At 39.4% G+C, this 23,792-nt stretch overlaps 1 protein-coding gene across 2 annotated transcripts in view; it reads right to left on the minus strand.

The window, feature by feature from the left end:
* Positions 1-22,529, minus strand: part of LOC123695583 (prominin-like protein) — a 68,242-nt gene extending 45,713 nt beyond the window's left edge. For both annotated transcript variants that reach the window (XM_045641480.1, XM_045641479.1), the window contains exon 1: positions 21,940-22,529. In XM_045641480.1, coding sequence (XP_045497436.1) covers positions 21,940-22,213 — 274 coding nt within the window. In that variant the 5' untranslated portion in view covers positions 22,214-22,529. The remainder of the gene's footprint in view (positions 1-21,939) is intronic.
* Positions 22,530-23,792: the final 1,263 nt, after the last annotated feature.

A 23,792-nucleotide genomic window follows, 5' to 3' on the forward strand; every position in this document is an offset into this window, starting at 1 on the left:
TTGATCCGTTTTCACTTGTTGATCCGGTTGGTATTTGTGGATCCATTGCCACACCACCGTCCGTATGTGGATCCGAACGGAGCCACAAGTGTAACCATCAGTAATAATAATAATTACGTGCTTTTTATACAAATCCACCTTTTTTGCGTTTAAGCTCTTGTTGATCCGATTCAAATGAGCCAATCAGAGCCCACCGAGCTCAGCCATTGGTCGCTTGCGGCCTTAGCCATTTGAAGGTTTAAAGACATTTATTTCCGTTATAGAAACGTATGTTGCCGTTCGCCTTCCATAATTTGTTCGGATCTTCGGGAGGGCAAGATAGCTAGCTCGTCTATTAGGATAGTGGCGATTTGGTGTTGAGATTATAATATTTGTATTTATGTTTTTATGTAGCGCTTTGCGGATGAACATACACGTATTATAAAAGTATAATTGTTTTAAATTCATTATTTTAGTGTCGTCGTAGATTTTATTTGTAGAAGTTAAAAAAGGATAGATAGTTTAAGATGATTTAATGATTTTATTTTGTAAAATTTGGAGTGGCGCTAATTTATTTTTGTAAGCACTCCCCCAGACTTCTATTAAATACATTAGGTGCGGCTTTGCTAACGTGTTGTAGATGGTGTGGCGTAATTTATGGGGTATGCAAGAAGTAATATTACGCAGAGATCTAAGAAGTGCTGATAATTTATTTTTTAGATGGTCGATGTGATAATTCCATTTCAGAGAGCTGCCGATTCGCAAATCTAGGTTATTTCTCGTGGGTTTTATGTTCTAATACAACACCGTTAATTTTAAATGGAGCGTATGGCGGAATAATTTTGTTATGAGCTTTGAATTTAGATATATTTATTTTTAGGAGATTGCATTGAAACCATTTATTTAATTCATTTTGTGCTTGCGCTATCATGTCATGTATAGAGGGAACAAAATAAAACAGACAAGTGTCATCCGCATAAAGTGTTAGGTGACCCTTTAGCTTTAAATCTTGTAAATTATTAATATAAATTAAAAAAAGCAATGGGCCTAGAATCGAACCATGTATGCCACATGTAATTGGTAAGGGAATGCTATCGTGGTTATCTATTTTAACTATTTGTGAAATATTTATCGATTTTTTAAATATTATGATTTCAGCATATCTAGTGCTTTACCATTAATGTTAATGGATGTTAATTTCTTTATTAAAAGTTCGTGAGAAACGGTATCGAAGGCCTTTTGTAGGTCAATAAACACTCCCAAAACTATATTGTTTGTGTCAATGTTCTGTTTCATTTAAATAGTTAGGTCCATAGTCGCTGACAGAGTGTTACTTTTTGGCTTAAATCCGTATTGACGCACTGAAATAAAATTAAATGAGTCTAAATATTTTTCTAATCTCGTGTGTAAAATCTTCTCTAATATTTTTGACAATACTGGCAAAACCGAAATTGGCCTATAGTCACCAGGTTCAAATTTTTGATCCACTCTTATAGATAGGAGTTACCTTCGCTATTTTTAACGAGTCCGGAAAACGTCTTTGAATTATGGCTTGGTTAAAACAGTCGCTTAAGGTATGATTTAATTTTTCTTTTAATGCATTTAATTGCTTTTGTAGTAATACCATCAAGACCTGTACTACAGTTTGAAGTAAGTTTTTAAGCTTATTTATAATTATATATTTTTACTGGCTTCGGTAGGTCTGAACTTATTAGTGAGGTAATTTTTAAAATTTCGTAGTTGTCTTTAGATTTCCTCTCCTCTGAGTTATAAAATGTCAATTCTGGGAAACCAGCAAAAATTACATTTTTTCGCGGCTCTTTCTGTCCCGTAGTTCCTTGATTAAGTTTTTATTTATATGAAGTTGATTTTTAGACGTAAAACCCGATGAGTTGGCTCATGACTGACTGATTTATTGATTGAAGATTTAATTTCAGTAATTTTATTTTACTCTCACCCTGGTTTATCTGGGATTCTAATTGAGAAATAGTACTCTTCAATAATATGTTTTGTTCAGTAATTATCATACATGCTCATGACTTAATTTCATTGATTTGATTCGTATTTTGGCGAATTAAATTCAAAGATTGTTCGTTGGACGATTTAATTTCGGTAATTTGTGTTTTTACCTCAGAAATGTTTTCATGAATTTTGTTTACTATTTTGTTCATTTGAGCATACATATTTTTCAAGTAATGTACTAATACGGCTCAACTCCGACCGAATATCCTTCATATCATCACTAAATCTGCAATCTTGTTCTAGCGGTTGTTTCCGTTTTCTGTAAGTAATTTGAGTATCAGTTGGCGTAGAACTCGTAGAAAACGAACTTAGCTTCGATAGATCGGGATGCGATCCACCGGTAGTACCCACTGCACCACTGCTGTTTAAACGTGTTGGCGATTTGCGTACACTCATATTTACTCCGCAATGGATAATTTGTGCAGGAATATGAGTTGTCATTTGTTTGACCTAAATCTAACATTTTAATTATTTTATCAGATTGATATCAGAATCAGGGCAAAGGCGAACGCTACATGTCAATAAATATTATGATAATTATCTTGATATTTACTGATGATTCAAGAGGTAGGTTGTTATTTGTAGGATGCATACTACTTGAGAATTATCACCGTCACTGTATGACGAAAGGTTCGTAAATATCTATCTTTTTAGGGTTCCGTATTTTTAGTTTCACAACATTTTCTATAAGTTTCAATTGAATTACGGTCAACTTCTTCAACTTGCATAAAACTCAGGAGATTTTTTGTTAGCCCTAATTTCATATCCCCATGTCAATATCATGCAAGTGCATATAAATGGAACAGATCAACATACGACTTATGATTTGGTATATAAAACGGAGTCAAGAAGTGTTTGAGCATTTCAAAATTTGAACCGTTACTGAGTCGAGTTCGTCTAGTCTAGGCGGATTTAGAAATGTATGGAACATTACCTAACTGTAATATGTTTGTGTACGGAGCCAACAAATACTGTAGTGTTTACGAAAAATTAATCTACGTTACTTAATATACAGTTTCGTTTTGTCGGATCAAATAAAGCTGTAATTTTGATAATATAAATGGATCTGATCAACATACGACTTTGGATTTGGTATATAAAACGGAGCCAACAAGTGTTTATGGGTTTCTGAATTTCGGCCGTTACGGAGTCGATTCAGTTCAAGATCTTAGCAATAAAAATGTTGAGTATATCAATTTCTCCATGAATACGTTTGGCAACGTCGCTCAAATATTTGCGCCGTTGCCACTCCGGGCAAGATCTATGCAACCGGAGTCGAGTAATATCGGGGAAAAGGTGGAGTCAGGAATGCACGGCAGTCGGGCTGGATCAACTTAGTGCCCAAGTTGGTATTATAATATATAAAGCTACACTACCACTCACTGACTGACTGACATCGGGTTTCTCGGAAACTACGCGGAAAGTTGGGGGGATTTCGACGTGATCGTATAGAGGTGCGGCGAGTGACCTCCGGAAAAATATTGACATCTCCAACACCCTGGACAAGAGAGTGGACCCCTGGAGGTGCGCAAAAACGGTGATACCTGGAGGGGGGGTGTCTGAACAAAAAATGCTCGGAACTGGTGGCGATTACCAGGGGGGGTGGAAAAATGGGGATTTTCGCGAAAACAAGATGGCCGCCGTACTTTGCCAAAATCGCCGTTTATGAATCCTTACGTCTCAAATTTGGCTCACGTGCTCTGTTCAAGCCGGCGAATCGATCGGTGCCCCGTTCGAGTGGCTCCGGGCCCCCGTTTCCGACTTTCATACATTGGAAAATCCAACGGCCCGCGGAAACGGTGCGAGTTGGGTGGGGGGTCCCGGAACTAAAAATGATCACCACCCTGGGACGCTACCAGGGAGCCGTAGTGGGACGCTCGATTTTGGAATTTTTCCATTTTTGGCGCAAACATAAAAACGTAAATTTAGACGAGGTGGTGCAATAGAGAAATAAACCAATTACGCATTCATACTCGCCCAGCTCCCAGGATATCCAGAAAAATCCGAAATCTTAAACTTTCCCTCATCTCGCGAAGACGGTCAACGGCCCGCGCAAACGGTAGCAGCTGTATCTGGGGTGCTCGAACTAAACTTGGAGTAGACCTCGAGCAATTACCACAGAGTGTGAAAAAAATTCAAAATGGCGGAAAAAATGGTCGCCGCCATACAAATTCTAAAACGGCCATCGCTGGGCCGATCACGCTGAAACTTGGCGCAGGGGCTTTAATCGAGCCTCAAATTGAGTTGGCATACTCATAATCGAGTTCCCATCGCTGGTTTCCGTGTTTCATACAACGCAAAATTCGACGGCTCTCTGAAACGGCGCAAGATAGGTGGGGGGTGTAGAACTAAAAAATGATCAGGAAGATGGGGTGCTGCCAGGGCAATCGAGAAATTTCAAATTGGACGTAATTTTTTTTCAAAAAATGGCCAATTTTTCAAAGCAAGATGGTGGCGCCGGTTCCGTCACGATCGGTCTGAAAATTGACTTCTGTGCTCTGATTGGTCAGATTTACAAAACTGCATACTCAGAATTTCTCTCCGACCCCCGGTTTCCATTTTCCATACATCACGAAATTCAACGGCTCTCTGAACTGGTGGCACTTAGGTTGGGGTCACCAAGGTAAAAAATGTTTAAAAACTTGGTCCGCTTCCAGGCACATAAAAATTTTTGCTAAAAAGCGAAATTTTTTTTTCGAAAATTTTGTATGGAAATTTCCATAGTAGGAAGGGTAATTGAATAGCATCGGCAAAAGACGGCACCGCGGGCTGCTTGCTGCCCGCGCACCGCGCAACTTCGAGGGTTGACAGCCTCCCGGAGTAGAAAATATTTATTAACTTTTGAACTACCGCACGAGCCAAGCGAGCGAAGCGAGCGAGTCACGGCAGCGGCCAGCGTAAATATTCAAATAGGTAGCGAGGAGCGAAGCGACGAGCGTGTTAGGTTAACTTTTGAACTACTTACCGCACGAGCCAAGCGAGCGAAGCGAGCGAGTCTTGTCAACGGCCGGCCTAAATATTCAAATGGGTAGCGAGGAGCGAAGCGACGAGCGTGTTAGGTTAACTTATGAACTACCTACCGCACGAGCCAAGCGAGCGAAGCGAGCGAGTTGCGGCAGCGGCCGGCCTAAATATTCAAATAGGTAGCGAGGAGCGAAGCGACGAGCGTGTTAGGTTAACCCTTGAACAGTTTATTATGAAAAGTCACTGCCCGCTATCGATAAGACGTTTAAAAAGTTTACCAATATTTGAATAAGTAATTTATAAGCAGTTTAGGTAGCGAGGGGTGAAGCGGCGAGCGTGTAAGGTTAACTTTTGAACTACCACACGAGCCATGCGAGCGAAGCGAGTGAGTCACGGCAGCGGCCGGCCTAAATATTCAAATAGGTAGCGAGGAGCGAAGCGACGAGCGTGTTAGGTTAACTTTTGAACTACCTATCGCACGAGCCAAGCGAGCGAAGCGAGCGAGTCGCGGCAGCGGCCGGCCTAAATATTCAAATAGGTAGCGAGGAGCGAAGCGACGAGCGTGTTAGGTTAACTCTTGAACAGTTTATTATGAAAAGTCACTGCCCGCTATCGATAAGACGTTTCAAAAATTTAACAATATTTGAATAAGTAATTTATAAGCATTACCGACTGACTGTAGAATCGCTGTTAGGAGATGTAACAAATGGATAGGAAATTTGAATGCATTTTCGAATGACTGAAGATTTCTGCCCTGGGATGAGCCGCGAGCTGCTTGCAGCTCGCGCACCATGCACCCTCGAAGGTGAACCGCCCCCCGGAATAGAAAATATATGAATTTGAAATTTATAAACACTTCCGATTGACTGTGGAATCGCTGTTTGCAGATAATAGCAAATTGACGGGGAATTTTAATGCATTTTCAAATGACTGAAGATTTCTGTCCTGGGATGCTTCGCGGGCTGCTTGCAGCCCGCGCACTACGCTCCCTCGAAGGTGGACAGCCTCCCGGAGTCGAAAATACTTGAATGGGAAATTTATAAACATTACCGACTGACTGTGGAATCGCTGTTAGCAGAAAATTACAAATGGACTGGGAATTCTAACACATTTTCTAATGACTGCCTTATTGCTTCAACCCAGGGGCAAAAGGGGCTCGCGGGCTGCTTGCAGCCCGCGCACAACGCACCAGCTAGTTATAATATATAAAGCTACACTACCACTCACTCACTGACATCGGGTTTCTCGGAAACTACGTGGAAAGTGGGGGGGATTTCGACGTGATCGTGTAGAGGTGCGCCGAGTGACCACCGGAAAAATATTGACATCTCCAACACCCTGGACAAGAGAGTGGACCCCTGGAGGTGCGCAAAAACGGTGCCACCTGGAGGGGGGGTGTCTGAACAAAAAATGCTCGGAACTGGTGGCGATTACCAGGGGTGGTGGAAAAATGGGGATTTTCGCGAAAACAAGATGGCCGCCGTACTTTGCCAAAATCGCCGTTTATGAATCCTTACGTCTCAAATTTGGCACACGTGCTCTGTTTGAGCCGGCGAATCGATCGGTGCCCCGTTCGAGTGGCTCCGGGCCCCCGTTTCCAACTTCCATACAACGTAAAATCCAACGGCCCGCGGAAACGGTGCGAGATGGGTGGGGGGTCCCGGAACTAAAAATGTTCACCACCCTGGGACGCTACCAGGGAGCCATAGTGGGACGCTAGATTTTGGAATTTTTCCATTTTTGGCGCAAACATAAAAACGTAAATTTAGACGAGGTGGTGCAATGGAGAAATACACCAATGACGCATTCGTACTCGCCCAGCTCCCAGGATATCCAGAAAAATCCGAAATCTTAAACTTTCCCTCATCTCTCGAAGACGGTCAACGGCCCGCGCAAACGGTAGCAGATACATCTGGGGTGCTCGAACTAAACTTGTAGTAGACCTCGAGCAATTACCACAGATAGTGAAAAAAATTCAAAATGGCGGAAAAAATGGCCGCCGCCATACAAATTCTAAAACGGCCATCGCTGGGCCGATCACGCTGAAACTTGGCGCAGGGGCTTTAATCGAGCCTCACATTGAGTTGGCATACTCATAATTGAGTTTCCACAGCTGGTTTCCGAGTTTCATACAACGCAAAATTCGACGGCTCTCTGAAACGGCGCAAGATAGGTGGGGGGTGTAGAACTAAAAAATGATCAGGAAGATGGGGTGCTACCAGGGCAATCGAGAAATTTCAAATTGGACGTAATTTTTTTTCAAAAAATGGCCAATTTTTCAAAGCAAGATGGTGGCGCCGGTTCCGTCACGATCGGTCTGAAAATTGACTTCTGTACTCTGATTGGCTAAATTTACAAAACTGCATACTCAGAATCTCACTCCGACCCCTGGTTTCCATTTTCCATACATCACGAAATTCAACGGTTCTCTGAACTGGTGGCACTTAGGTTGGGGTCACCAAGGTAAAAAATGTTTAAAAACTTGGTCCGCTTCCAGGCACATAAAAATTTTTGCTAAAAAGCGAAATTTTTTTTTTCGAAAATTTTGTATGGAAATTTCCATAGTAAGAAGGGTAATTGAATAGCATGGGCAAAAGACGGCACCGCGGGCTGTTTGCTGCCCGCGCACCGCGCAACTTTGAGGGTTGACAGCCTCCCGGAGTAGAAAATATTTATTAACTTTTGAACTACCGCACGAGCCAAGCGAGCGAAGCGAGCGAGTCACGGCAGCGGCCAGCGTAAATATTCAAATAGGTAGCGAGGAGCGAAGCGACGAGCGTGTTAGGTTAACTTTTGAACTACTTACCGCACGAGCCAAGCGAGCGAAGCGAGCGAGTCGCGTCAACGGCCGGCCTAAATATTCAAATAGGTAGCGAGGAGCGAAGCGACGAGCGTGTTAGGTTAACTTATGAACTACCTACCGCACGAGCCAAGCGAGCGAAGCGAGCAAGTTGCGGCAGCGGCCGGCCTAAATATTCAAATAGGTAGCGAGGAGCGAAGCGACGAGCGTGTTAGGTTAACTCTTAAACAGTTTATTATGAAAAGTCACTGCCCGCTATCGATAAGACGTTTCAAAAATTTTACCAATATTTGAATAAGTAATTTATAAGCAGTTTAGGTAGCGAGGAGCGAAGCGACGAGCGTGTAAGGTTAACTTTTGAACTACCACACGAGCCATGCGAGCGAAGCGAGCGAGTCACGACAGCGGCCGGCCTAAATATTCAAATAGGTAGCGAGGAGCAAAGCGACGAGCGTGTTAGGTTAGCTTTTGAACTACCTATCGCACGAGCCAAGCGAGCGAAGCGAGCGAGTCGCGGCAGCGGCCGGCCTAAATATTCAAATATGTAGGTAGCGAGGAGCGAAGCGACGAGCGTGTTAGGTTAACTCTTGAACATTTTATTATGAAAAGTCACTGCCCGCTATCGATAAGACGTTTAAAAAATTTAACAACATTTGAATAAGTAATTTATAAGCAGTTTCGACTGACTGTAGAATCGCTGTTAGCAGATGTTACAAATGGAAAGGAAATTTGAATGCATTTTCAAATAACTGAAGATTTCTGCCCTGGGATGAGCCGCGAGCTGCTTGCAGCTCGCGCACCACGCAACTTCGAAGGTGGACAGCCCCCCGGAATAGAAAATTTTGAATGGGGAATTTATAAGCATTACCGACTGACTGTAGAATCGCTGTTAGGAGATGTAACAAATGGATAGGAAATTTGAATGCATTTTCAAATGACTGAAGATTTCTGCCCTGGGATGAGCCGCGAGCTGCTTGCAGCTCGCGCACCATGCACCCTCGAAGGTGAACCGCCCCCCGGAATAGAAAATATTTGAATTTGAAATTTATAAGCACTTCCGATTGACTGTGGAATCGCTGTTTGCAGATAATAGCAAATTGACGGGGAATTTTAATGCATTTTCAAATGACTGAAGATTTCTGTCCTGGGATGCTTCGCGGGCTGCTTGCAGCCCGCGCACTTCGCTCCCTCGAAGGTGCACAGCCTCCCGGAGTGGAAAATACTTGAATGGGGAATTTATAAGCATTACCGACTGACTGTGGAATCGCTGTTAGCAGAAAATTACAAATGGACTGGGAATTCTAACACATTTTCTAATGACTGCCCTATTGCTTCAACCCAGGGGCAAAAGGGGCTCGCGGGCTGCTTGCAGCCCGCGCACAACGCACCAGCTAGTCATATATATATAAAGCTACACTACCACTGACTGACTCACTGACTGACATCGGTTTTCTCGGAAACTACGTGGAAAGTGGGGGGGATTTCGACGTGATCGTGTAGAGGTGCGCCGAGTGACCAGAGGAAAAATATAGCGATCTCGATCATCTTCGAAAACCAAGTGGACCCCTGGAGGTGCGCAAAAACGGTGCCACCTGGAGGGGGGGTGTCTGAACAAAAAATGCTCGGAACTGGTGGCGATTACCAGGGGTGGTGGAAAAATGGGGATTTTCGCGAAAACAAGATGGCCGCCGTACTTTGCCAAAATCGCCGTTTATGAATCCTTACGTCTCAAATTTGGCACACGTGCTCTGTTCGAGCCGGCGAATCGATCGGTGCCCCGTTCGAGTGGCTCCGGGCCCCAGTTTCCAACTTCCATACAACGTAAAATCCAACGGCCCGCGGAAACGGTGCGAGTTGGGTGGGGGGTGTCGGAACTAAAAATGATCACCACCCTGGGACGCTACCAGGGAGCCGTAGTGGGACGCTCGATTTTGGAATTTTTCCATTTTTGGCGCAAACATAAAAACGTAAATTTAGCCGAGGTGGCGCAACGCGGAAACACACTCTCACCACGTTTGTACTTGCCCAGCTCCCAGGATATCCAGAAAAATCCGAAATCTTGAACTTTCTCACAGCCCGCGGAGACGGTCAACGGCCTGCGCAAACGGTAGCAGCTACATCTGGGGTGCTCGAACTAAACTTGTAGTAGACCTCGAGCAATTACCACAGATAGTGAAAAAAATTCAAAATGGCGGAAAAAATGGCCGCCGCCATACAAATTCTAAAACGGCCATCGCTGGTCCGATCGCGCTGAAACTTGGCACAGGGGCTTTAATCGAGCCGCACATTAAGTTGGCATACTCATAATTGAGTTTCCATGGCTGGTTTCTGAGTTTCATACAACACAAAATTCGACGGCTCTCCGAAACGGCGCCAGATAGCCGGGGGGTGTAGAACTAAAAAATGATCAGGAAGATGGGGTGCTACCAGGGCAATCGAGAAATTTCAAATTGGACGTAATTTTTTTTTTCAAAAATGGCCGATTTTTCGAGGCAAGATGGTGGCGCCGGTTACTTTACGATCGGTCTGAAAATTGACTATTGTGCTCTGATCGGTCTGATTTACAAAACTGCATACTCAGAATTTCTCTCCGACCCCCGGTTTCCATTTTCCATACATCACGAAATTCAACGGTTCTCTGAATCGGTGACAGGTAGGTCGGGGTCGCCGAAGTAAAAAATACTTCAAAACTTGGTCCGCTTCCAGGCATATAAATTTTTTTGTTAAAAAGCGAAATTGTTTTTTTTTCGAAAATTTTGTATGGAAATTTCCATAGTAGGAAATTCGAATGCATTTTCAAATGACTGAAGATTTCTGCCCTGGGATGCTTCGCGGGCTGCTTGCAGCCCGCGCACTACGCTCCCTCGAAGGTGGACAGCCTCCCGGAGTGTAAAATACTTGAATGGGGAATTTATAAGCATTAACGACTGACTGTAGAATCGCTGTTAGCAGATAAAAGCAAATTTACGGGGAATTTTAACGCATTTTCATATGACTGAAGATTTCTGCCCTGGGATGCTTCGCGGGCTGCTTGCAGCCCGCGCACTACGCTCCCTCGAAGGTGGACAGCCTCCCGGAGTGGAAAATACTTGAATGGGGAATTTATAAGCATTACCGACTGACTGTAGAATCGCTGTTAGGAGATGTAACAAATGGATAGGAAATTTGAATGCATTTTCAAATGACTGAAGCTTTCTGCCCTGGGATGAGCCGCGAGCTGCTTGCAGCTCGCGTACCATGCACCCTCGAAGGTGAACCGCCCCCCGGAATAGAAAATATTTGAATTTGAAATTTATAAGCACTTCCGATTGACTGTGGAATCTCTGTTTGCAGATAATAGCAAATTGACGGGGAATTTTAATGCATTTTCAAATGACTGAAGATTTCTGTCCTGGGATGCTTCGCGGGCTGCTTGCAGCCCGCGCACTACGCTCTCTCGAAGGTGGACAGCCTCCCGGAGTTGAAAATACTTGAATGGGGAATTTATAAGCAATACCGACTGACTGTGGGATCGCTGTTAGCAGAAAATTACAAATGGACTGGGAATTCTAACACATTTTCTAATGACTGCCCTATTGCTTCAACCCAGGGGCAAAAGGGGCTCGCGGGCTGCTTGCAGCCCGCGCACAACGCACCAGCTAGTTTATATATATATATATATATATATATATATATATATATATATATATATATAGATATCTCCACGGGCACTATGTTGATCAAACGTGCCATATAGTTAGTAATTATTTGATCCGTTTTCACTTGTTGATCCGGTTGGTATTTGTGGATCCATTGCCACACCACCGTCCGTATGTGGATCCGAACGGAGCCACAAGTGTCACCATCAGTAATAATAATAATTACGTGCTTTTTATACAAATCCACCTTTTTTGCGTTTTAGCTCTTGTTGATCCGATTCAAATGAGCCAATCAGAGCCCACCGAGCTCAGCCATTGGTCGCTTGTGGCCTTAGCCATTTGAAGGTTTAAAGACATTTATTCCCGTCATAGAAACGTATGTTGCCGTTCGCCTTCCATAATTTGTTCGGATCTTCGGGAGGGCAAGATAGCTAGCTCGTCTATTAGGATAGTGGCGATTTGATGTTGAGATTATAATATTTGTATTTATGTTTTTATGTAGCGCTTTGCGGATGAACATACACTTATTATAAAAGTATAATTGTTTTAAATTCATTATTTTAGTGTCGTCGTAGATTTTTTTTAGTTAAAAGAGGATACTAAAAGATAGTTTTAATGATTTTATTTTGTAAAATTTGGAGTGGCGCTAATTTATTTTGTAAGCACTCCCCCATACTTCTATTAAATACATTAGGTGCGGCTTTACTAACGTGTTGTAGATGGTGTGGCGTAATTTATGAGGAATGCAAGAAGTAATATTACGAAGAGATCTAAGAAGTGCTGATAATTTATTTTTTAGGTGGTCGATGTGATGATTCCATTTTAGAGAGCTGTCGATTCGCAAACCTAGTAGATCGGGAGATATTGACACAAAATTTCGAGTCATTTGTAACAGGATGGCGGTTCTACAGGGGTCTTAGTACGCAATGACAAAAAGAAAAATGATGGTGTGAACGCTGGTACCGGCGGCTTAGTCGCGTGGGCGTTAGTCGAACTCGTCGGAAAAATAGCGAAAGTCAAACGATTTGTAACACAAACATTTTAGAATTTACCGATAGCCCATAAAAAAAGATGTAGACGGTAGTGTCATGCCATACTTTTCCGGTGTGACATAAATCCCGCCATACCGACGCGAATGCGTTGATTTTAAAAAACAATTCAACCATTGGTACCAGGCTATCTTTTGCACAGGCAACCATCGTCGTGCAGCCATTTACGAAAATCGCCATGCCATACTTTTCAGACGATTCTAAATGGTTGCCATACCGCCGAAATGATTTTGTTTAATTGAATGAAATGTTGAAATGAATGTTTAATTGAATGAATTTTGTTTACTATTTGTTCATTTGAGCATACATATTTTTCAAATAATGTACTAATACGGCACAACTCCGACCGAATATCCTTCATATCATCACTACATCTGCAATCTTGTTCTAGCGGTTGTTTCCGTTGTCTCTAAGTAATTTGAGTATCAGTTGGCGTAGAACTCGTAGAAAACGAACTTAGCTTCGATAGATCGGGATGCGATCCATCGGCAGTACCCACTGCACCACTGCTGGTTAAACGTGTTGGCGATCTGCGTACACTCATATTTACTCCGCAATGGATAATTTGTGCAGGAATATGAGTCGTCATTTGTTTTTGACCTAAATCTAACATTTTAATTATTTTATCAGATTGATATCAGAATCAGGGCAAAGGCGAACGCTACACGTCAATAAATATTATGATAATTATCTTGATATTTACTGATGTATCTTGGGAGGGATCACAGCACACCCTACACCATAAATACATATCGCGTCAGTACTGAAACGTTCTTTGTACGAGCCAGAAGTGATGACGGCAAGATAAATATTGCGATGTAGGTCCTGGGATCAGATCACAAGGAGTTCCAGAAATCCAGCGATATACAGGGTTAGTTTTCAATGACCGGCCAAATTTTCAGAAATGGTTCAGAATCGATAACATTTTAGATCTAATGAAAAAAATAACGTTTTTTTTTTAAAAAATTAGATTTCATTCCTGTCCACCACTAAAAAGCGAACGTGTGGACATTACAAAAGCACAATTCAGTTCAACAACCAAGATAGGTAGAAGTTAGCACACACATAAATTTGGCGATGCGCGCACGCACCCAAGTGCATTGATTCTGGCGGTGTTTACGATTTAGGCAATTTTTAAGACATTTTCAAATGAATGCTTTTATTTTTATTTTATTTTATTCGACAATAATGTTTCAAATGTAAGTTTGGTTTTATATCTAGATCTTAATTTTAAATTTTGGCTGGTCATTGAAAACTAACCCTGTATTGTGATCCGTCAATACACTACCCTACACGTCAATAAATATCGTAATCCGATAGTAAATATTGACGGATCACAATATGGATCTTACTTGTAGAGTTCGCCAAAGAGTTGCCCTGATTCAAGAGGTAGGTTGTTATTTGAAGGCTGCATACTACTTGAGAATTATCACCGTCACTGTATGATGAAATGTTCCGTATTTTTAGTTTCACAACGTTTTCTATAAGTTTCAATTGAATTACGGTCGACTTCTTCAACTTCTACGTTACTTAATATACAGTTTCGTTTTGTCGGATCAAATAAAGCTGTAATTTTGATAATATAAATGGATCTGATCAACATACGACTTTGGATTTGGTATATAAAACGGAGCCAACAAGTGTTTATGGGTTTCTGAATTTCGGCCGTTACGGAGTCGATTCAGTTCGAGATCTTAGCAATAAAAATGTTGAGTATATCAATTTCTCCATGAATACGTTTGGCAACGTCGCTCAAATATTTGCGCCGTTGCCACTCCGGGCAAGATCTATGCAACCGGAGTCGAGTAATATGGGGGAAAAGGTGGAGTCAGGAATGCACGGCAGTCGGGCTGGATCAACTTAGTGCCCAGGTTGGTATTTATATATATATATATATATATATATATATAAATACCAACTTGGGCACTAAGTTGATCCAGCCCGACTGCCGTGCATTCCTGACTCCACCTTTTCCCCCATATTACTCGACTCCGGTTGCATAGATCTTACCCGGAGTGGCAACGGCGCAAAGTTTTGGGCGATGTTGCCAATCGTATTCATGGAGAAATTGATATACTCAACATTTTTATTGCTAAGATCTTGAACTGAATCGACTCCGTAACGGCCGAAATTCAGAAACCCATAAACACTTGTTGGCTCCGTTTTATATACCAAATCCAAAGTCGTATGTTGATCAGATCCATATATATTATCAAAATTAAAGCTTTATTTGATCCGACAAAACGAAACTGTATATTAAGTAACGTAGATTAATTTTTCGTAAACACTGCAGTATTTGTTGGCTCCGTACACAAACATAGGTAATGTTCCATACATTGCTAAATCCGCCTAGACTAGACGAACTCGACTTCGTAACGGTTCAAATTTTGAAATGTTCAAATACTTCTTGACTCCGTTTTATATACCAAATCATAAGTCGTTTGTTGATCTGTTCCATTTATATGCACTTACATGACATTGACATGCGGATATGAAATTAGGGCTAGCAAAAAATCTCCTGAGTTTTATGGAAGTTGAAGAAGTCGACCGTAATTCAATTGAAACTTATAGAAAACGTTGTGAAACTAAAAATACGGAACCTTTCGTCATACAGTGACGGTGATAATTCTCAAGTAGTATGCAGCCTACAAATAACAACCTACCTCTTGAATCAGGGCAACTTTTTGGCGAACTCTACACGTAAGATCCATATTGTGATCCGTCAATATTTACTATCGGATTACGATATTTATTGACGTGTAGGGTAGTGTATTGACGGATCACAATACAGGGTTAGTTTTCAATGACCAGCCAAAATTTAAAATTAAGATCTAGATATTAAACCAAAGGTACATTTGAAACATTATTGTCGAATAAAATAAAATAAAAATAAAAGCATTCATTTGAAAATGTCTTAAAAATTGCCTAAATCGTAAACACCGCCAGAATCAATGCACTTGGGTGCGTGCGCGCATCGCCAAATTTATGTGTGTGCTAACTTCTACCTATCTTGGTTGTTGAACTGAATTGCGCTTTTGTAATGTCCACACGTTCGCTTTTTAGTGGTGGACAGGAATGAAATCTAATTTTAAAAAAAAACGTTATTTTTTTCATTAGATCTAAAATGTTATCGATTCTGAACCATTTCTGAAAATTTGGCCGGTCATTGAAAACTAACCCTGTATATCGCTGGATTTCTGGAACTCCTTGTGATCTGATCCCAGGACCTACATCGCAAATCGCAATATTTATCTTGCCGTCATCACTTCTGGCTCGTACAAAGAACGTTTCAGTACTGACGCGATATGTATTTATGGTGTAGGGTGTGCTGTGATCCCTCCCAAGATACATCAGTAAATATCAAGATAATTATCATAATATTTATTGACGTGTAGCGTTCACCTTTGCCCTGATTCTGATATCAATCTGATAAAATAATTAAAATGTTAGATTTAGGTCAAAAACAAATGACGACTCATATTCCTGCACAAATTATCCATTGCGGAGTAAATATGAGTGTACGCAGATCGCCAACACGTTTAACCAGCAGTGGTGCAGTGGGTACTGCCGGTGGATCGCATCCCGATCTATCGAAGCTAAGTTCGTTTTCTACGAGTTCTACGCCAACTGATACTCAAATTACTTATAGACAACGGAAACAATCGCTAGAACAAGATTGCAGATGTAGTGATGATATGAAGGATAATCGGTCGGAGTTGTGCCGTATTAGTACATTATTTGAAAAATATGTATGCTCAAATGAACAAATAGTAAACAAAATTCATTCAATTAAAATATTCATTTCAACATTTCATTCAATTAAACAAAATCATTTCGGCGGTATGGCAACCATTTAGAATCGTCTGAAAAGTATGGCATGACGATTTTCGTAAATGGCTGCACGACGATGGTTGCCTGTGCAAAAGATAGCCTGGTACCAATGGTTGAATTGTTTTTTAAAATCAACGCATTCGCGTCGGTATGGCGGGATTTATGTCACACCGGAAAAGTATGGCATGACACTACCGTCTACATCTTTTTTTATGGGCTATCGGTAAATTCTAAAATGTTTGTGTTACAAATCGTTTGACTTTCGCTATTTTTCCGACGAGTTCGACTAACGCCCACGCGACTAAGCCGCCGGTACCAGCGTTCACATCATCATTTTTCTTTTTGTCATTGCGTACTAAGACCCCTGTAGAACCGCCATCCTGTTACAAATGACTCGAAATTTTGTGTCAATATCTCCCGATCTACTAGGTTTGCGAATCGACAGCTCTCTAAAATGGAATCATCACATCGACCACCTAAAAAATAAATTATCAGCACTTCTTAGATCTCTGCGTAATATTACTTCTTGCATTCCTCATAAATTACGCCACACCATCTACAACACGTTAGTAAAGCCGCACCTAATGTATTTAATAGAAGTATGGGGGAGTGCTTACAAAAATAAATTAGCGCCACTCCAAATTTTACAAAATAAAATCATTAAAACTATCGTTAACTATCCTTTTTTAACTTCTACAAATAAAATCTACGACGACACTAAAATAATGAATTTAAAACAATTAGACTTTTATAATACGTGTATGTTCATCCGCAAAGCGCTACATAAAAACATAAATACAAATATTATAATCTCAACATCAAATCGCCACTATCCTAATAGACGAGCTAGCTATCTTGCCCTCCCGAAGATCCGAACAAATTATGGAAGGCGAACGGCAACATACGTTTCTATAACGGGTTTAAATGTCTTGAAACCTTCAAATGGCTAAGGCCGCAAGCGACCAATGGCTGAGCTCGGTGGGCTCTGATTGGCTCATTTGAATCGGATCAACAAGAGCTAAAACGCAAAAAAGGTGGATTTGTATAAAAAGCACGTAATTATTATTATTACTGATGGTGACACTTGTGGCTCCGTTCGGATCCACATACGGACGGTGGTGTGGCAATGGATCCACAAATACCAACCGGATCAACAAGTGAAAACGGATCAAATAATTACTAACTATATGGCACGTTTGATCAACATAGTGCCCGTGGAGATATCTATATATATATATATATATATATATATATATATATGTATGTTTATCAGCCATCTAGTTTCCATAACACAAGCGAAAGCTTAGTATAGGATCAGATCGTGCCGTGTGTGAAAATTGTCCTGAAATATTTATTTATTTATTATTTCTTCTTTCTAGTATCAACCTCTATCAGTCGCTATGTGCGTTTTCTGAAAACGAAACCCTTTAAGGGGGGTTAGGCGGTCAGCGAAAATTCAGCTATTCGGGCCTGAGGTAAGCGGTGAGGGGGTCCGCGTTTAGTATGGAATCAACGTGCTCGAAACTAAAAATCGTAAGCGCCATTCACATTTTTATCAAAAAGTGAATGAAAATATTTAGTATTTTCTAAATCTAAAACAGTCACGAAATCGAGAAGGTAAATGCCTATGTACTTGTGATTTTATACGAATTATTATCGTAAAATACGGTTGTAATGAGCATTTATATGATATTTTAGAGGTAACTTCAGGATTTTTTTTTATCGAGCAAAATTTTTCCAATCGTGTTTTGGAAACAGTCATCCCATCACACATACGTTCTGTAATACATATTAGAAATTTCAGTGCGAAAAAACCTCAATATTTTCAATTATAGCTCATAGAAAACAGTCCATTTTTCCGTGTTCACCTACTAAGGGCCCTTAATAAGTACAATAGAAATCTGAATACCAGCATATCGAAGGATTACCTACCCCCTTTTTGCCAGCAACAAAGTTATTTAAATACCGTTTAAAAATTAAAACTTTACTAACCAACTAAAAGGAAAAACTACCTATAATGGATTTATGGACTGTAACAAGAATATAATATGTATTTCATAAAAATTGTATTTACATTAATATTTCCTTTGATGAAGTTATTAGCAATGATTAAATAATATGAGTTGAAAATAAAGTTAAATAACTTGTAAATTTGTTATATTAAATTGGTAGTATGTATTCAATCTCAATCAAAAAGATTAAAATTGCAGTTAGTAAAACAATATGAGATTACATCGCTTTACAGTTCATAAAACTTAAGGAATTAAAAAGATAATTGGAAACTGTACTTGGCATTATAAATTGTAATTTAAATTTCTATCAACATTGCCCATTGGTATTCAACGGGTTAAGCCAAGTCCGAAACTCAATTAAAGAGTTTGTATCTATTCTGGGTAATTGAAGTCGCTGCAAACTCATTAACAAATAACAAAGTTCATTATATCATAAGTATAATTTATTAACAACATTATTCCCACTTCGTTTATAAATACAAATCTACGTGGGCGCATTCGCCGGTAAAAGCGCGTGTAAATAGGATCTTCCTCATATGCCAGAGGTAACATAAATGTCAACGTGGAAAAACACAACCTTTTCAAAACTATAATTAACCCTGACATTATGGATCAAAGGCGAACCAACATCGCTGCTAGCTCCAACTAATTAGGTTGATGTTAAAAACGCATCTGCAGTCGACCTCAAAGCGGGTCTAGCACATTGGAAGTGGGACAATATGGAGCACATTTCTGACTTTAATATACGAGGCTTTGTCTCATATTTGGGGCATTTTGCTTTTGTAAGCCTTTCATTGCGACGGTTTAAAGCGCGAGATGATTGTTGCGGGATAATTAAGGCGAGAACAATAAAAAACGGGTATCTCAGCGGGAGCGTGGCAACCGGGCGCAGCCAATAGGAATCTAAGCACACGGGGCTTCTGTGAAGTGCATTGATCCGGAAATATCTGGTATTAACCGCTTTTTTACAGCGATGACGACATAAACTCAGTATTCGTATGAATGCACTCCACATATTATAGGACTCGAGTACATACATTTTAAATAAAATAAAAATTGAACGTTTTCTCTGTGTTGTTTTAAGTAAGGTTTATTTATGAACGCTGGGAACGGCAAAATGAAACAAAATTTTGGCAAAACAAAGACATTCATTCTCATTGCATTTGTCATTGTTAACATTGCATAATGTTTTTAAATAAAAGAATGTCATTATTTTCTGCACATAATACGGAAACCACACATTAATTTGCTCGAATAAGCTCAGCCTTTTTATCCAGGTGGGTCAGTACTTCTATTAATAAGACTTCTATTGTAGTGACTTCTATTCTATTAAAATCTCCATAATACATTTGCAACACAATGACGCCCTAAATAAGTAATATACAAGTACGATAGTTACTATGGACAAAGTCACCAATGGCACAATAAGCCCTGGGTGCGCAAACACAGTACAAAGTTAGCAGTTAGCACTTAGCATGCGTCGCGACACACGCAAGGTCGACGGCCGCGACCGCAGCGTGCGTGCGCGCAGGCTCATTCTAGACTCTAGTACACAAGCACTGATACACTTTTTAGCCCTTTTTGGTAAGAGGGGATAAAGTAGTAGCTTGGAGATTTTAATGAATCGAGAGTTATGACGCTTTCAGATTATAGATAGCACTGTAAGGAAGTTGTAGAAGTTAGAGCACCAGAAAAATGAAAATCTATACTAATATTATAAAGCTGAAGAGTTTGTTTGTTTGTTTGAACGCGCTAATCCTGGGAACTACTGGTCCGATTTGAAAAATTCTTTCGCTGTTATATAGCCCATTTATCGAGGAAGGTTAAAGGCTATGTTTCATCACGCTACGACCAACAGGGGTGGAGCCACGGGGGTGAAACCGCGCGGAGCAGCTAGTATACTATAAAGTTAAGAACTGTCAATCTATTAGAAAATAATATCTATGTAAGTACTGTACATATTTAGTGCTGCAATACAAATAACAAAATACAATTCATAAAATTATAGGCCGAGTATACCTCAAGGTATTTGATTTTGGCTTCCTCCTTTTTTATAATAACGTCATTAACAAATTGAATTGTCTAATATAAGAAATCAATCTTATTGAAGTTACTACAAATTATTAACAATTAACTAATTACTTTTACTGTAACAAAGCATTTACGAAAAACAATACTCTTAATGATTATAAGAAAGAACATCAAAACTGTGCATATTTCCAGTGAATAAATTAATAATTGGATCGACAACAGGAAATTTAAAACATACAGGATACAATTAGTAATAATAAACCCACAAGAAATATCCCTATGACACATTGTGGTATAATTGATTAAATAAATAAATTGTTTCCTTTAAATTCATTTTAAATAATTTACAGTAACCTTAGTAACAGTAATATAATGTTGCCCGTAACTTTGCATATGTGGAAAATAATTTTTCATGGTATAAACATCAATCCTTGGGGGTAGAATTGATCAATGTTAGTCAATCAATCAACTTTGAGTTTTGTGTATTTAGATTAATTATTATAATTGTAATGTTAATTTTATAATTGTATAAATCATATATTATATCCAACTTGTAACTTATAAATGCAAAAGTTTGTAGGTTTGTTTGTTACTCCTTCACTCAAAAACTGCTGCAACGAATTTCTTTAAAATTTGCACACACATAGAGGGTAAGTAACACAGAATTTGTCCCAAAAATCACACAGGAACGAGAACTATGTGTGAATGTAATATTAGCTTTCCGCCTGCTGGCCATTGTGTCTAATAAATTATATTACTAAAACCTTCCTCTTGAATCACTCTATCTATTAAAAAAAAACAGCACCAAAATCTGTTGCATAGTTTTAAAGATTTAAGCATACATACGGAGAAAGGGACAGAGAAAGCGACTTTGTTTTATAGTATGTGTAGTTATATCCTTTATGAGCTCAGTGATAGTGCAAAGTATAACTATAAATAAATGATGCAGAATGACAAAACATTACACTCAGCACATTTCACATAGTGTCTGACTCTATTGTTCTTATGGTGTTATTGATAAAGTTTCAGATTCCCATTGTTTGGTAATGGTATCTGCCTTATTATAATGCTCCAGACATATTGTTGATTTATAAGGCTATTGTCGCATTATTGTTTACTCTTTTTGATAAAATTATGTAAGAAATACTACAATTACTTGTATTTTTGGGTTTGTCTTTACGAATGATGCATTCAATACTAGCAAATTGATGATACTGTTATAGACAAAAAAATAATAATCAGCCCGTTTTATTTTAGTTTTTATCAGTACCAACTAACTTACAGTACAAAAATTTTTACTGTAAGTTAGTTGTTTATCAGTACAAAAATTTTACGAAGTAACTATTCTCTAATCTGTGTCAGTACTCTGCATTCTTTTGACGTAAACACAGAAATAAATTTGCTGGATTTTAGAGAGCTTTGAGAGCTTAAAGTATCTTATCTGTATCATACAAACATCATTGATAAGTGTGTATATTCCTTCATATGAAAGGTTATTTTTTTTGTGTTTATTTCACACATATCAATCAAAATAGGTAGAGTTTTCAAATTATTATACAGAAAAAGAAATAACTAAACAAATTGTTGTTATACACAACATATTATTATCTTACCTTCTGGGTACGCCTGTTTTCGAGATATTATATCAAGGATAATATGACTCGAGTTATAAAGGTGTCCCATAGCGCGCATGTCGAATTCCACCTTCGCCACATAAGTTGCGTTGATCACAGGCGTCGAGTAATTAACAACAGACGTCTCCAGCACCCTGGAGAGCCCATCTCGAAGATTATCAGTTATGTTTGTTAACCACGACTGCCCCGCTACACCACCAACCAAGGCACAAAACAATACTGCACACCACATTTTGCCGGCGCACCCACTCATTTTTCTTCTTCTCAAAGATTCATTATCACAAAGTAAGGCAGTTAAGAGATTTTTGCACGAGATAAACTATTTGTTTGCAAAACAAACACACAAATATACCCGCACTATAAAATATATAAATAAACACAGATTCGGGTCGATAAGAAGTCGTAAGAGAAACGTTCCAAATATAAGAAAGACAAAACAGGCACTTGAATATAAAGAGTCTTTATCTTATTCTACGCACGTTTTATGTTAAGATTTACATATTTAACAAAAAATCTTTTGTTACAATATATGCCATTCCAACCAAAACACAACACGCCCGACGCGAACGACGAACGAATCTGAAATCTGAATTCTGACTCAGATTTTTCTTTTTTTTTATTCTGCTGAGCGTTAAATGTTGCCACGTCTATTGCAATACTCCCAATTGTTGGGAAATTATTTATTTAACAACATTAAGCTAATATATTTTTACATAGAATTCGATTAATTATATAAATGAATGTCTTTTTGTATACGTACTCTAGTTTATTTTCATTAGATACTTTTTAATTAAAGAAACACGTGTTTTTGCACGTGTTATTGATGTTAAAAAAAAATCAAGTTCACATTTACCTACGATTTATTTTTACGAGTTATTAAATGACATTTGAACTGTGGTCTAAATCTCGTACCGCATATTATATTAACACAACGGGTATTCATAATAAACTTAGACTTCAGAGTCAGTTAATATAAAAATACTACAGAAATTTCTTTCTCCCGATTTCTGACAGTCTTCGTTAATAAAAAAAGGCTTGAGTAAGACTTGGATCATGAGGATCAGGATGTAAGACAAGAAACTACATAAGTATTGAGAAAAAAATATTTTTTTTTTGGTCAATAATAAATTTTTGTCAGAATGCTCAAAACAAATAAATAATTGAATTTATTTTATTGATTATGTATTGAGAAAGTTATCTTCGAGGGCAATTCAGTTATTCTGCTCAATATTCGTCAGTTATTTATTTTATGGTCATTTTTATTTATAAAATATAGACCAGCTTATTTTTATTTATTAGCCGCAGTATTACTTTTATGTTTTTGACGTGACAACGTCTTATAATTCGATAGAGCCGGCTGCACGCACGAAAAAACATGACTCATGCGGCGTTACCTCGCTATGAGGCGTTCCATGTGCAAGTGAGAGCGCGGAACGAGCGACAAAGAAGCACAATCGGACGTTGTCACGTTCAACTATCGTCAGTAAACCGACTTTACAGACAACCAATTTTTTTGACGTGACAACGTCTTATAATTCGATAAAGCCGGCTGCACGCACGAAAAAACATGACTCATGCGGCGTTACCTCGCTCTGACTCATCTGAGGCGTTCCATGTAAAGCTTGAAGTGCGAGCGAGAGCGCGGAACGACCGACAAAGAAGCACAATCGGACGTTGTCACGTTCAACTATCGTCAGTAAACCGACTTTACAGACAACCAATTTTTTTTTTATTATTATCATGGTGTACATATTACTGATCTATAGTTATTACCGTTTAGTCATCCAAATCTGTCCAGCAGTTTTTTTTTTCATGATGAGCTGATGACAAAC

The sequence above is a fragment of the Colias croceus genome, chromosome 11 (assembly GCF_905220415.1).
Source record: "Colias croceus chromosome 11, ilColCroc2.1".
NCBI lineage: Eukaryota > Metazoa > Arthropoda > Insecta > Lepidoptera > Pieridae > Colias > Colias croceus.